The sequence below is a fragment of the Aedes aegypti genome, chromosome 3 (assembly GCF_002204515.2).
Source record: "Aedes aegypti strain LVP_AGWG chromosome 3, AaegL5.0 Primary Assembly, whole genome shotgun sequence".
In the NCBI taxonomy this organism is placed as follows: Eukaryota; Metazoa; Arthropoda; class Insecta; order Diptera; family Culicidae; genus Aedes; species Aedes aegypti.
The window spans coordinates 149,419,114-149,434,296 of record NC_035109.1 but is presented as its reverse complement, the minus strand read 5'-3'; the positions used below and the strand labels follow the sequence as shown (position 1 = coordinate 149,434,296).

Below are 15,183 nucleotides of genomic sequence, written 5' to 3'. Positions count from 1 at the left end.
TAGATTTTAATAAACAAAATCACTTTTAAGTTTTTACTGACTAGTTTGGTGTCGTTTGCTTGACTGAAGAAAAATTTTACAATTAAATCTTTTATAACCATAGTGGTAGTATATTTTTAGCTTTTTCGTGAGTATGTTCATGATATGTACCTATCATGTTTTTGATGTTGTTGAAGTTACTCGCTTTCTCCCAAATATGATTAACAAAGTCTATTCTCTACCAAGGCGGGTCTATACCCAGGTGTAATCAGATTTTAACTTTGTGGAGAAAACCAGCGCCGAGAAAACCGACCTGCTTTACGAATACTAGATCACCTGGGTATAGACCCGCCTTGTTCTCTACGAGGTAAACTTTTTGCAGGTAAACTAGTCGTATACCTGTATAGAAAACTTTTTTTGTAGCTTTTGTCTTCAATATTAGATTTCTTATAGGTTTCTTTTATCAAAAGGTTTCAACACTATTGAGAGAATTTTTCTTCAGTTACGTACAATAAAAAATATGACACTATCAAGACTTTAGATCACAACACTGGATCGCGTCTAACGATTTTATACCATTACCCGGAATACCATTATCCGTAATGCAATTTACCGGAAGACCATTTACCGGAATGTACCATTACCCGGAAAAACCATTTACCGGAATGTACCATTCACCGGAATGCACTATTACCCGGAAAGCCAAATCATCCATTTTCGACAACCTTTCATTGATGCGCAGCACAAATTATGTCACGCTAACCATGGACATTCTTGACTCCCTCGGTTTCCATAAACACTATTTCAAAAGACATCTACAAACAGCTATGGACCAAATATGTTGTTCTTCTTGCTGGCGTTACGACTCAACTGGGATAAAACCTGCTTCTCATCTGTTCTGGGATAAAGTGACCAGGCGTATATAGTACATGTCTTAGATTGAATATGAATGTAAATCGCACATCAAATATAGGCACCGCTTCATTTGGGGTGAGATCTGACAAGCGTCCCGGATTTTTTCCGGGACACATCTGGTCACATTATTCTAGGAGCATTTCTACAGTTTATAGCTGAGAGCCTACGTCAACCGACCATTTTTGCATTCGTTCATAGTTTGACAAGTATGTAAGTACTCTAGCTCTGAAACGTTATCAAATATTTCATCCAGAAATAATTTTGACCTGGCGGTATTCAATTCTACCAACCACAGCTTGATCTTACTGAATAACTTCACTTTGCCGCAACGTAAGCCTCAAACTATGAACGAATTTCACGATACCAAAATTTGATTGAAAATGTAATTTTATTGGCGACCTAATTAGAAAACAATCGCCTGATATAGATCGGAAAACTATGTCTTCCAATTTAGGCTATAAAACTAAATATTACAGGCAAGAATAGAAAGAATGAAAAGAATTATTAATTTTCTTTTATGTCCGAGACCACTTGGAAGGTACCATCATTATGAATCGAAATAAAAAAAAAAGCCTAACAAATAAGGTAGGTTGCATTTGAGTAAATGGAACATCTCAGCATTTAAAAATGTTTGGAGTGATGGTTTTCTTATTCCTTTACGTTAAAACAGATCAGAATCCAATTTTAATATTGTACCAAAATATTTAAAAAAAACTTATCTTGCGAGGGAAGCAACATACAACAGTTCAATTCTCATGTCAGCTTTATGGTTTGGGGAAAGCTAAAAAAATCAAGACGTAAACTAAGAGTGCCTTGGTGATTGAGAGTAGGGACACTATTGGCCATTGTAACGTCCATTTTTGGAACCTCAATAGATCTACTTTTCCTTTGAATTTGATTGATTGTGCTATTTTTCTCCGAATGTCATAACTCTGAATGTCTGTACCCCGAATTAAATGCCAGTGTAATAAACAAGAAAGAACAATAAGCAATCAAAATAATAAGATATTTGGTCATTTTTGACCAAGCACATTATGCCAAAAAATGCCGAGATCGGTGGAACTCGAAAGAACCGCCAACCAAATAAAGAAGGGTGAATATCAGATGACCCGAAATGGGACATTCTAGAAAGAGGAATATACCGGGGATTTACAATCGGTTGATTGACGTTTGCGGAAACGACATTCGGCAAATTGACACTCGGCGAAAAGTATTAAAAAATCTAATCATTGCTTATTCATTAACATTTGGACACTTGGAGAATTGTCGGTCAAATATAAAACGTAAAGTTAGATAGTTGTAGCCAAATAAAGCCAGTTCCGCCAAGACAAGCTGAAAAAATAAGTTGAAAGAACAGCTTATTTTTAAAAGAAGGGTGAATCATTTATGAAATGCAAATATATGAAGATGGTGCATATTGACATGATCAAGTACAAAGATATCTTAGACTCCTCTCTGGTGCTTATGTATTTTCAACGAAGAACCTTATCCTTGGTGGTCATTTTAAATATTTTGAAGTCAACATACTGACATGAATGACCATAAAATGGTTTAATGGACGTTAATGAAAAAAGTCGAGAAATGGAGACATAATTTTTTCCGGTAAATGGTCCTTCCGGGTAATGGTTTTCCGGTAAATGGTTCATTCCGGTAAATGGTTTTCCAAGTATTGGTCTTCCGGTAAATTGCATTCCGGGTAATGGTTTTCCGGGTAATGTCGGAGAACCCGTCTAACTTTCTAATAGATGCTATAATAGTTATGAATAATTAAATAAAATATCATGAAAACAACTTGTTAACCTCATGTGGTACCCTTAACAAAAAATTCAGCAACAAGCTGCGGTCCTAAAAAAAATTAACAACGAAAAAAAAATTTTTTTTCACTAAGTGTCAAATTTGTGAAATATTTGAAATGTCATAACTTTTTTGTTTATTGGCTTACCATCACCAAATTTTTATGGTAGATAGCTAATATAATGGACCGTTTTCCCTCAAAAAATTACGTTGGTATTCCGATAGGGTTTTGGGATGTTTGAGTTTTTGTGACAAAAATGATGTTTTTTAATGCAAAAAAAAATTTTTTTTACTGTGTGTATTTTTTTTTGGAATCTTTATTTAGTTGTCTAACTTTGTTTCTTTAGTTGTCTAACAATCGAACGAACCGTTTTGCTGTGCAGCTTTTTGAATATTTTTGAACCATTTTCACATACACCCTTTTGAAAAGTTAGTCGTGACTCAACTTGAAGATTTGATATCGGAAAATGACGATTTAGATGGAACTGAAAAACTGTGCAAAGTTTCAGATATTTTTGAAATGGTCGATCAGAATCGACTTGCATGCCTCCGTGGAATCCCTCTGTAGTGATAATTTTGGTATACTTACACGCGACGAGTAACCTCTTATATTTTTGACAACTTCATTCAATTTATCAGGAAAAGGGGTCCTTTAATAAACCATCGGGCTCAAAATATATTTATTTTATTACGTGCATCTTACTACTAAGCTTCAGTCGATTTGGATGACAAATTACATGACGAAGAGAGCTAAACTGCCAAAAATACACAAGTTCCCCTATCTGCAAGTAACATGTTAATTTTCTTTCAATTACGTTGCGTAATTTTGGGGGCAATTTTGCACACTTTTTAAAAGTATTGGAAAAAATGTGTTTATTTCTAATTCAATTTTAATTTCATAAAACTCGGAACAATTTAAACTTAGTAAAAATGAGGTAAGCCCACAAGCAATTTAATTTTTACAATGTATTCAAAAATCTTGTAGTGGTGATATTATGTCACTAACTACCGTTGAACATGAAATAATGTGAAGATCAATTTCAAGCATATTGGTCATATGTATGCTTTGTTCCTTGAGAGAATGTGAATAGGAGTGTATGGGAAGTCGATAAGCACCCATGCGAACACTAAGCCGAGAAGCAGGCTCTGTCCCAGTTGGAACATAACGCCAGAAAGAAGAAGAAAAATCAGAAGAACGGAGGAATTACCGGAATAATTGTTGTAGTCTTTGCTGAAGTATCAAATTATTAAGTTTTAAAGAATTCATGAATTATACTAGATAAATTAATCGATATAAGTTTGGAAGATTTTTTTAAAGACACTACACGTTAATGCTTCCAGTGGACTATTTGCCCTATGAAGGAAGCACCACACTAGACAACGGACTAGCATGCAACGCCCAGTGGCACAGTCAGAAAACATCCCTCTCGAAAAGTTTTCGGCCTGAGGCGAGAATCGAACCCACGCTCCTTAGCACGATGCGGCTAAATGCCTCGGTGACACTAACCGCACGGCTACGAAGCCACACAGAGATATGCAAGAGTAATAAATTCCCAAAGATATTGTTGTAGGAACTTAACAAGGATTCCCTGGTCAAGTCAGGAATTAATTCCTAATAAAAAAATTTTCCTAGAAAAATCCCTCGGGAAAATCTAGATTTATTCTTGGAGGAATCACTCTATAAATGGCTGGGAGAATAAATGGACAAATCTGCAGGTGAATTCCGGTGAACAATTTCTTCGTAGAGAAGAAATTTCTTTCCATTACTCACCAGCAAGAAAATTTACCTTTCTCCTAAGAAAATACGCGCCGGAATTTGCCTTCTGGAGGAATGAAAGTTATTGGATTATTCCATGTGGAAATTACTGGAGGTATTTCCAGTAGTTTTCTTGAGCAAATACTGGAGAAATGATCATATTAAAAATACTGCGGAGAAATTTCTGGACGATTTCTGCGAGAATTAGGTTTTTGAGGAATTTTGAGATTATTGCATACTTTGATTTTTGGTTTTAAATTTACTACAAAATCAAATTATTAATAAACTTTGACCCTCAAAAGTATTTTTAAAATTATTTGAAACATTTGAACAAAGTTCTGAACCTGGGCCAACATAGCACTGAAGAACTGAAAATTAGATTGAAAAGTTCATCCATGTTCGTTCAAACACCTCTGGTTTTGTGAATATCTTAGGAGCCTGACCACTTAGAAAGATGGAGTCTTCGGCTTATGTTCATCATTGAGGACTTTTGCCACGCATGAATATCAAAAAAAGCCTTTTTACATTTGTGTGGGCGAGTTACTTCATAAAAAAGAAGCGTGTGCTGCCGTTTTCGTTTTATTCCGTTTGTTTTCAATTTTTCACGGAAATATTTTTACAATTTGGCGAAACGAAACGAAATCGTAAAATAAAAATTCCGCTTGTATAAATTCCGTGGAATTCCGCGGAATTTCGTTTCGAAGCGTGTTTGACGGAATCATTCGGTATTTCGCATACCCTTAGATTCAATTGAGACGTAACATCAGAAAGAAGAAGAAAGCTCAAAGATTTATCATCAATAAGAAAAATATTTAACCCGTATAAGCCAGAGTGAAACAAAAATTACTAAAACTCTTACCGCTCAACGACTACTTAACGGATTTCAATATTCTTTTGTCAGTATATTCGTACACATATCTAGTTTTTAAAAGTGGTCAAAGAATCTCGGGAATGTTCATGTGGCCGGAGTTATTGCAGTGGATCACTGGGTCAGGTCGGGAGACAAGGGTTTTATGCTTCTGTGTCCCTGGAATTTAGAATAATTTCAATTCACAGATATTTTCCAAAATCGGCTATAATGTGGCCACTATATCAAGGAGTTTTAAGAATAACGCATCAGCTTAAACCTTCTCATAATCGATTAAATTGAATGATTGTGTCAACTGCATTTGATTGATCCTACAAATGACCAATTTTGGGTCCCCGGAATGCCTCAAATTTATGATAAAGTGCACAATATGTACCTTAACATCTGTGTCAAGCTTATGGGAACGCATTTTAGTGAACTATTATGTTCGATCTATACTTTGGAGATTTGAAACGGTTTAATACTTAACAAATCTAGAGCCGGTTCTTCAGGACATTAAGCCCGAGTGGCCGCATTTGATGCACTCTAAACGGTGCTAAACTATTCATTTATGATGTTGAATACCGGATCTTAATGATTTATGCAAAATAAAATGAATTCCATTGGAAATAAATAAAGATAACTTGGCATGTCCCAAAAAATCGCCTTTTTCTACCCGACTTGACCAATGAACCACCGCAATAACTTCGGCTACAGGAGTATTCCCAAGTTCCTTCGACCATTTCCAGAAACTAGATATGGGTGCCAGTATACTGACAAACAATTATTTCAATCCGTTAAGTATACGCTGAGTGGTACGAGTTTTAGTAATTTTGCTTTCAGTCAGGCCTATACGTGTTAAAGGTTCTTTTATTATATTATATTATATTATATTATATTATATTATATTATATTATATTATATTATATTATATTATATTATATTATATTATATTATATTATATTATATTATATTATATTATATTATATTATATTATATTATATTATATTATATTATATTATATTATATTACATTATATTATATTATATTATATTATATTATATTCTGTCGTTATGTGTGGAAAAAGCTTCAAGTGGCATCAACTATATAGTTGAAAGTCATCAATTACAACAAACTAAAAAAAAAACAAACGAACTTAAATCTTTAAAGCTCGTAATATTATTACTCCCACTATCATTGTACTATGTCCAGCTACATCCCTCCCCCTCTTTTAGCGATAAGTACTATTTTTGAGCACGCCCTAATTGAAATGATAAGCAACTCCGTTTGATTAAGAACTGGCACCTTCCAACAATTACAAGAACGGAATATAAATATATAACGGAATATAAATATATAACTGTCGAAGAAGTCTGTCCTAATATGTGCCCTTATCGATATTAGGTGCCTCGTCATCCCGACCAAGAAGAAAATTTGGAACACAGATAACAACGAACCTAATATGGTATGGCGATGGAACCGTACTGGGCGATATTTAAATACCGTTGAAGCAACCCAAGCACCCGCAATGGACGCTATCAGTTCTGGCGTATTAGTTAGATGAAACAAATAACACAAGTCAGTGCTTCGTTTTGCGAATCATTTCCATATGATAAGATTTTCGTGTCCCGAGCAAAAATGTACTTTGGCGCCAATCATTAATGTCCGTTATTAACTGCCGGAGGCAGGTGTCTGATAAAACTACCTGTAATGCTGGAACAAACGAACATTTTTGTCCGGCAAATCAGAATCTAATTGCAAAATCAGTCGTTCGAACGTTTACATTGCCACGAATGGCGAAATCGCGACAGAACCGCGGTGCGAAATAATCAGCATCATGCCCGTTCGCTAACATCCAATGATTTAGTCAATCAGCAGCGGTCGTCTATCATAGACGTGTACGGGATACGCGTTTGGTCAGTTTCGACATTGTGGTTCCTCTCGGTTTCAACTTGATATTCGCGATTCTCGGCCCAAACATCCAACCCACTCATCAATCAATCAACCAATCATGGCGTTCAATAAAGACGAAATGCACGCTCCCGAGTGGATGGACAATGCGTTTTTCGAGAAGGTCCTCAAACAGTCGGAAAACGATTCAGGTCTGACGGTTAGCGAGAACAAGATAATCCCGGGCACCAAGCCGGGAGATCATTTCGCGAGTATCATTTTCCGAGTTACCGTCAGCTACACCAGCCGGGGAAAGGACCATGAAGTGTCCCTCATCATCAAGACGATTCCCGAGCAGGAGGGACTCAAGCGAGACCTCCTCAAAGGCGGTGAGATCTTCGAAACGGAAACTACCATGTACCAAACCGTGATCCCGGAAATGATCCAGCTGCTCCGTTCGGTGGGAGACAACACAGAGCTAGGGCCCAGGTAAGTGGAAGTCAAGGTTGTGCTGACGTGTACAACGCGGGAGATGACATAAGTAATTGGTATTTGCGTGTTTTTTGTGCGTACCGAAGAGGCTGCTCGTTTCTCTATTAGCGGGCATGGGCGTGGCCAGGTTTTTTTTAACAGGGAGGGTCGAACGACCTCTAAAGTTCATTTAAAAATTTGATTTAAAAACGATCATTATACACAGTATCTGCACCGCGTCTGCATGAAACGTTAAAGTATGAAAGACATCCACCCTCGCAGTGTGCAAAACGGACTCTAAAACAGGTCTTGGTTCAATTTGTTGGTTGAGTATTTAATGGCTTGGCAAATTGCAGGTTGAAAAAGGTCTAAAGGTTCAATCAGTTGACGACCCATTAACCCGTTAACGCCCAAGGTATCTCACAATTGGAATTCTGCTCCGTTTTTGTTATTCATAGTCGTATTCCCATATATTAAACCTTATTTCACCCAAAAAATTCAAGTCTATGGTGGGTATCCAAAAAAAATCTTGAAAGTGTGTCGTCCATATCTAGTTGTTCTATAAGTTTATTTTCGAAATTAATTAAAAATATTTTCATGCTCTTCGACCCATTACAATGTAAACAAGTTGAAAAAACTGCAGGTGAGGGGAAATTCATAAATTACGTCCCGTACAGAAGAGGAAGGAAACAAGAAAACGTGACTACCCATATAAAAATTGAAATCCATACAAAAAGTGCGATATAGAGGAAAATTGAGGAGGTTGGATATGGCAAAACTTTGCGTGACGTAATTTATGGACGTACCCTGATAAAGACATTGCAACATAAAGAATAAAACATTCAGAGGCGAAAGATAAATGCCAGAACTAAATCATTTAGTGACTTCAATTCAATTTTCTGCTCTACCACGTAAGTAAGATACAGACATACATACATTTCCATACATGTACATGTACAATTATGCACACTTACACCCTTTATACCAAAAACAAAATAAAATCTAACGTCAAATATTTTGATTATAAAAAACCTACAGATGTTTCAGAATAGTTTTCAAAAAGATTCTATTAAACTTGCCAGCTAATAATGAAAACATAACTATCAAAATATTTTTGCTGGGTCAAGTTATTAGTTTAAACTGCGATCGAAATATTTATTTGGCAATATCAGAATTTCGTTAGTGCTAATCAAAAGTTAGTCCTTCAGTCCATTGACAGTCGAATATTGCACTCCAACTGTTCGCGAGTAGCATTGCCCCAGAACTACATCCCTGGAAACAATGGTGAATTATTACCTGTAATTTTGTAAAAAATAATTTTTACTTTTCCACGTTAAGCCATAAAACTGGTTCTGGACTTAGGTTGGCGGCTATTCAATTTTACTCTCATTTAACAGCCACCCTTCCCCCTTGGAGTTCAGTTCGTGGATGGATAAGTCAATTTTCCGTTTTTTTCGTTCTTCACTCTCTTCAAAAGATCATCTCTTTTATTCGACGGCTAGAAAACATTTGTTTTCTTCTTTAAGCCTTCAATAATTGGTGTCAAGGCTCATCTAAAAATGTAAGGAGCATTGCATCCGAAATAAGCGATTGTTGCTCGACTCGATAGTAAGTATCCATTGTTTTGATCTAGGCAGACCAATTTCTTGTTGGTTGTTTCCTTGATGGTTCGCACATAAAAAATACCTCCTTTAGTTGATCATCGTTTTCGACGATACCAAATTTTTCATCACTGGACTTCAATATAGGCGAATAAAATATTTGCCGACTAGCGCCATCATGAGAATGACTTCCGAAATAAGAAGAATTTAGGCGCATAGCTTTCTTTGGATTTAATCAGTGGACTGATACATAAGCGAATAAAATTTGTGCCCAGTAGTGCCATTTAGGTGATTTCATAAGTAATAAGTTTCCAGGCGAATAGGTCTCATTTAGTTCTTCAACTTTGTCAAAGACACTAACTTTGTATCCAATCACTGGATTGAGATATAAGCAAATAAAATGTTTGTCTACTAGCGTCACCTTAGGAAAGTTATTCAAACTACTATTCTGCCGTTCTACGCATAATCGTCCCATGTTCCAAAATATGCAATCGAGAAAAACGCGTTTAAAGATTTTCACACATTTAGGCCTCGTATTGACCAGGTGTGTGCTAAATTAAATTAAATTTTTTACAACAGTATACAGAATAGCGTGTTCATTAGAGTCAAGAGTTTTTATTATGGGAATGAAGTAAATTTAGCTACGAAATTCAAAGTGGGACTGTTATGCCTAGAAATACGGGGTTTTTGGTGAATTTCTACGCATAACAGTCCCACTGATATTAGTGACCAATTATGTGCTAAGCGTAATGCTGCAGATGACCGTTCTTACGTATAGATTGTACCGAGTGTAGTGGACGTATATCCTCAAGACTATCTTAAAGCACCTAATGACGGCTCAAGTGACATGTGCCAAACGGAGCCACGTGTGAGGAAGTGAAGAAATACGATTTTATAGTTTGGGATGGAAAACATTGTTTTCTGTATGTATGATAATGAGACAATGTATGAGTTAGTGAAAGAAAGTGTGGATGAGTAAGTTAGAGAGTTTATAAGATGTTATAAATTAATATATCGACTCTTCCAGCTGCAGGCTTGACAGAAACTCATCTGCGAGTTCAAGGTTATTTTGCGGAGTAAATATTCAACTCAAAATTCACGACACAAATCTTCACACGATTTGACATTTCTTTGGACTTGGTTTGCAAAATCATGATTTTTGATACATCGCAAATAAAGCTTCAGAACCATCAACATATTTGCCACTTGCATCGAAGAACCAATTACCCAGAATAACCCAGTATGTGGCCAAGTCACCCAAAACCTCTTGAACAATTCTTCTTTTGACATGAATTTGACTTCTTCTTGACTTCATCAAGTTTGATGTGTCGCAAGATAGGTCTCAGAATCGCCAATATAATAACCACCTCTTCTGGAGAACAGGGTACCCTAAGGAGTGTATCGAAAAGTAGTCGCAAACATTCAAAACGGTATATCTCAGAGGATAGTTCATCTTTTTAAAAGCTTTTTTCACACAAAGCTTCATTATTTCATCAAATTTTGAAGCAACTAAAAAATATTGAAGAATATGCAGTCCTAATATAAATACAACAAGGTTTATAAAGTATGGAAAATATAATTTTGCACAAAATTACATTTTTGAAGTGTCTTCTGAAGATTCGATGATTTGTATTGAATAAAATGTATTTCAAACAAAATAGGATGAAAAGCTTATTATATCGGAAAATATGTTTACTTCACACAGCACGTAAAAATAAATTCAAAATACGAATTATTGCTCTTAAAAAGCTTATTGGAACAAGGTCGGTTTTAGAAAGTCACTTTTGTTTAATCAACTTTTGAAGCTCTGTCATATACAGCGGTAATTATATAGAGTAACATTTTTTTGCTTACGTTACTTCATAAATATGCAAACAAACTTTTCCAATCAAAAAACAATTTTTTATTCGTTACAATCGTTCGATATTACCATTAACGTGTAGAAAGAAAAAATCAAAAAACGGGGTGCTTAAAAATCGACTTTGTTAGATTTTTGTATTTGCTCTCAAATGCTTGTTAATCAATTTTTCAAAATATTTTTTACACTATGTCATGAGAGTTGTGGCACAGAATATATTAGCATAAACAAAAACCATTTTTTATTCAAATTTAACACATTTATTAACATATCAATTTTTTCAGAGGTGTGCAAGATTTTCATCGACATCTGTTAGTAATTTGCAAAGTTATCATGCAAAATGCCACTTTATTAAAACAATATCACCGCATCATATTTTTTAAATACATTGTAAAGCATTTCTCATCAAAAAAATGTTTGTAGGTTCAACCCATTATTTTTTAGATTGTTTTGAATGTTTGCGACTACCTTTCGATACACTCCTTAAACAACCTGGCATGTTATCAAGTTATCCAAGAACCTTTGAATTACCCTTATTTAGCCTTGATTTGGGAATTTATGTAGAGGCCATTTCCCCCAGGGAACCGGGAATTCGGAACAATCCGACATGTGGCCAAGTCATCCAAAAACATTCGAACTATTTTTATTTAGACTTGGTTCGCTAAATCATGAAGTTGATTTGCCGCAAGCCATGGACTCGAAAATAAAAAATAAAACAGGTTGTGTTCCACATGGGATGTAAAGCCAACGTAAGAAGGTGTTCAAAACGATTTTCCCAAACACCAGCTAATTCAAAACTGCCTACTGACTATTTTGTTCGAGATCAGCGCAGCGAATTGTATAGTGTGACAGTTATGCGTAGAAATACAGTAGTGGGACAGTTATGCGTAGAAATTCAACAATGGGACAAATTGACTTGGCTTGCTTTTCATTGAGTTTCCGAACAAAGTAAATTTTTGGTGTGTGTTTTCTAAAACTATACGTAAAAATAAACTGTTTAATGACAAAAAGTCAAAATGCACAAAAAGTAACATGGGACAATTATGCGTATAACGGCAGTATGCTTCTGGACGAATAGATCCCATTTAGTTCAACACTTTTGTCGAAGACACCAATTTTGAATCTCATCGCTGGACTGAGACATAAAAAAATGGACCACTAGCGCCACCTTGTGAGTGTTTTCCGAACTAATAAGGTTCTAGGCGAATGGGATTCATTTAGTTGTTCAACATTTTCCAAGATACAAACTTTGTATCTAATCACTTAACTGAGATATTAGCAAAAAAAATCTTTGCCCACTAGTGCCATCTAGTGAATGTTTTCCAAACTAATAAGTTTTCGGGCGAATAGATCTCATTCAGTAGAACACATTTGTCGAAGACACCAATGTTGTATCTCATCACTGAACTGAGATATGAACATTAAAAATGTTCGACCACTAGCGCCATCTTTTGAGTGTTTTCCGAACTAATAAGGTTTTAGGCGAATAGGTCTCATTTAGTTGATCAACTTTATCGAAGACACCAATTTTGTATCTCATAACTGGACTAAGATATAAGCAAATAAAGTTTTGGCTCACTAGCGCCATTTTGGGAGTGTTTTCAGAATTTATAAGGTTCTATGCAAATAGGTAATATATAGTTGTTCAACTTTGTCGAAGACACCATTTTTGTATCTCATAACTGGACTAAGATATAAGCAAATAAAGTTTTGGCCCACTAGCGCCATCTTGGGAGCGTTTTCCGAATTTATAAGGTTCTATGCGAATAGGTATTATTTAGTTGTTCAACTTTGCCGAAGACACCAATTTTGTATCTTATCGCTGGACTAAGATATAAGGAAATAAAGTTTTGGCTCACTAGCGCCATCTTGGGAGTGTTTTCCGAATTTATAAGGTTCTATGCAAATAGGTATTATTTAGTTGTTCAACTTTGTCGAAGACACCAATTTTGTATCTCATCGCTGGACTGAGATATAAACGAAGCAAATATTTGTATGTCGGAAAGTTGTTTCCAGTCTTGGGAACTGTGACCACAATTCACCACAGTTCATCGATTCTGCCATTCCACCAAAACACAAAGCAGCAGCAGCATCAATACCATCAGGCGTTGCGCTGCCAACGGTTCACACACTGCTTGACTGTTTTTGTCTCTCCACTATGACCATTTTCGGGCAGCCATTCCAAGCTGAATGATTGAAAAAAGTGTTAAATCATTCAATCGCTAATATTTTGCTTTTGTTTTCAACTAATTGAAATCTATTAGCTCTAACAGAAAGACCACAATCATTCCGTTACGATACATATAAACAAGTTCAATTTCATACTGCCTTTATCGAGCAAAAATGCAAAACCCCGAAAACCGCAAAAATCGTGTCACCACTGTGCTCGAGTCATTTCGCATTCGGGGTTGAAAAACGTTAGGAAGAAGAAGATTACATTTTTGAAGAGCCGTGACATTTTTTTGTTTTGAACCGTCATGGTTTGCTTTGGATTTTGATGGTCGTGTAGAAAGATGTAAATGTAGAGGCGGTAAATGTTTGCTCCAGTACTTTTCTCATCCCTGGTTGTTTCATATGTTGCTTATATATGCAACATTTGTTGGCGTCTGTGCGCCACCTGGTGAGTTAATTCTGAATTAAAATAGTTACTAAGTGGAAGTCAGCAGTCCTGTGATCAACTTTGCAGAAGACAGTTTTCTCGTAAACCGCTTTATTTTCAAGATATTTGCACTACAAGTACTGTCCTATTTATAGGACGCTGGGCGTTCGGGGCTTCTGTCCTATTTTTAGGACGCTGGGCGGATATGGGTTAACCAGCAATTTCAGTCTGGCCAGTTATTCACACGAGACATAAAAACTCATACATTTCCTACAAGAGCTCCCTCAAAAGATTTCACAAATATTTTCTCCTGGTATCCCTCAATTGGTCTTCGAAGTATTTTAACAAAGAAGTAGACGAAAATTTACCCAAGAATTTGTATTGGGACTTGCGTAGAGATTTTTCCTAGATTTGTTTTTAGTTTTCTCTTGCGGATACTTTGCATTCTTCAAGGAGTTGTTCCAAAACCTCCTCAATGTTTTCAATCTGTAAACAGCTTGAAATATTGTATTCCCAGTCTTCAAAAATGGCTACAAAAGTATGGTTTCTAACTACCGAGTTGCAGCTGTATTGGGCTGAATTCCTAAGCTAATGTAAGTGATTGTGCCGCGTCAGTAAGTTCAGAGTTACCGTTTTGAATCATATTACGGACAGCTTCAAATTCCGGACACTCTACTTTGTACGGGAAATATTTCACACGTTCTGAAGTTCTCACTTTCTTGACTGGTTTTAATAAGCTTTTTCCATAAAAATCTATGCAAACTTATAATGTCCAACTGCCTTATACGTCTCTCTAGTGGCTTGACGACTTCAAGTGATGATTTGACTTTTCTATTAATGATTTCCATGAGCTGTCCGGAATTTGAATCAAGGTGTCCGGAATATGAGGGAAAACTGAAGAAGCGTCCGGAATAAGAATCATGAAAATGCCACACATTTCGATTCATTTAAAATTATTCAAGTTGTGGAAGCGTATTCTTTACCCACCATTCGAATGTTAAGGGTGTCCTTGATAACGCCGAGAAATCATACAGAATGATTTATATTGTATGCTACTATGGCTCACTTGCTATACTTCCCGAGGAGGAAAGAATAACTCGTCAATAACTTATGCATACCATATTTTGGTATCATACCAGAATTAGGTATTGTTCAGTTATAAATGCCTCATTTTGGTATTATAATGGTATTTGAAAAAATGTTTAAAACAATTAAAAATACTTCATTTTGGTATTCGACAGCTATTCAGGACTGCTGGAGGTATTGAACTAGTATTGAAAAATTTCACTTTTATATGAAATCCATCAAGTATTATTTAGGTATTACAATACCTGATCTAAGTATCAGCTTGGTATTTGTAGAATATGCAGAAGGTATTATTTGAGGTATTTTACCTCTTATGCAGGGCTCATTCATACATCATTCAGGTTGTAAGTATTGGAAATTATCTGGTATGGAATACCTCAATTTGGT

The 15,183-nt window shown here is 35.8% G+C and overlaps 1 protein-coding gene across 1 annotated transcript in view; it reads left to right on the top strand.

Moving 5' to 3' along the window:
- Positions 1 to 7,026: 7,026 nt before the first annotated feature.
- The window catches only part of LOC5572971, a 29,914-nt gene continuing 21,757 nt past the window's right edge, over positions 7,027 to 15,183 (top strand). Inside the window, exon 1 of the mRNA XM_021849956.1 lies at positions 7,027 to 7,670. Within this exon, the coding sequence (XP_021705648.1) occupies positions 7,303 to 7,670 (368 nt within the window). The 5' untranslated portion in view covers positions 7,027 to 7,302. The remainder of the gene's footprint in view (positions 7,671 to 15,183) is intronic.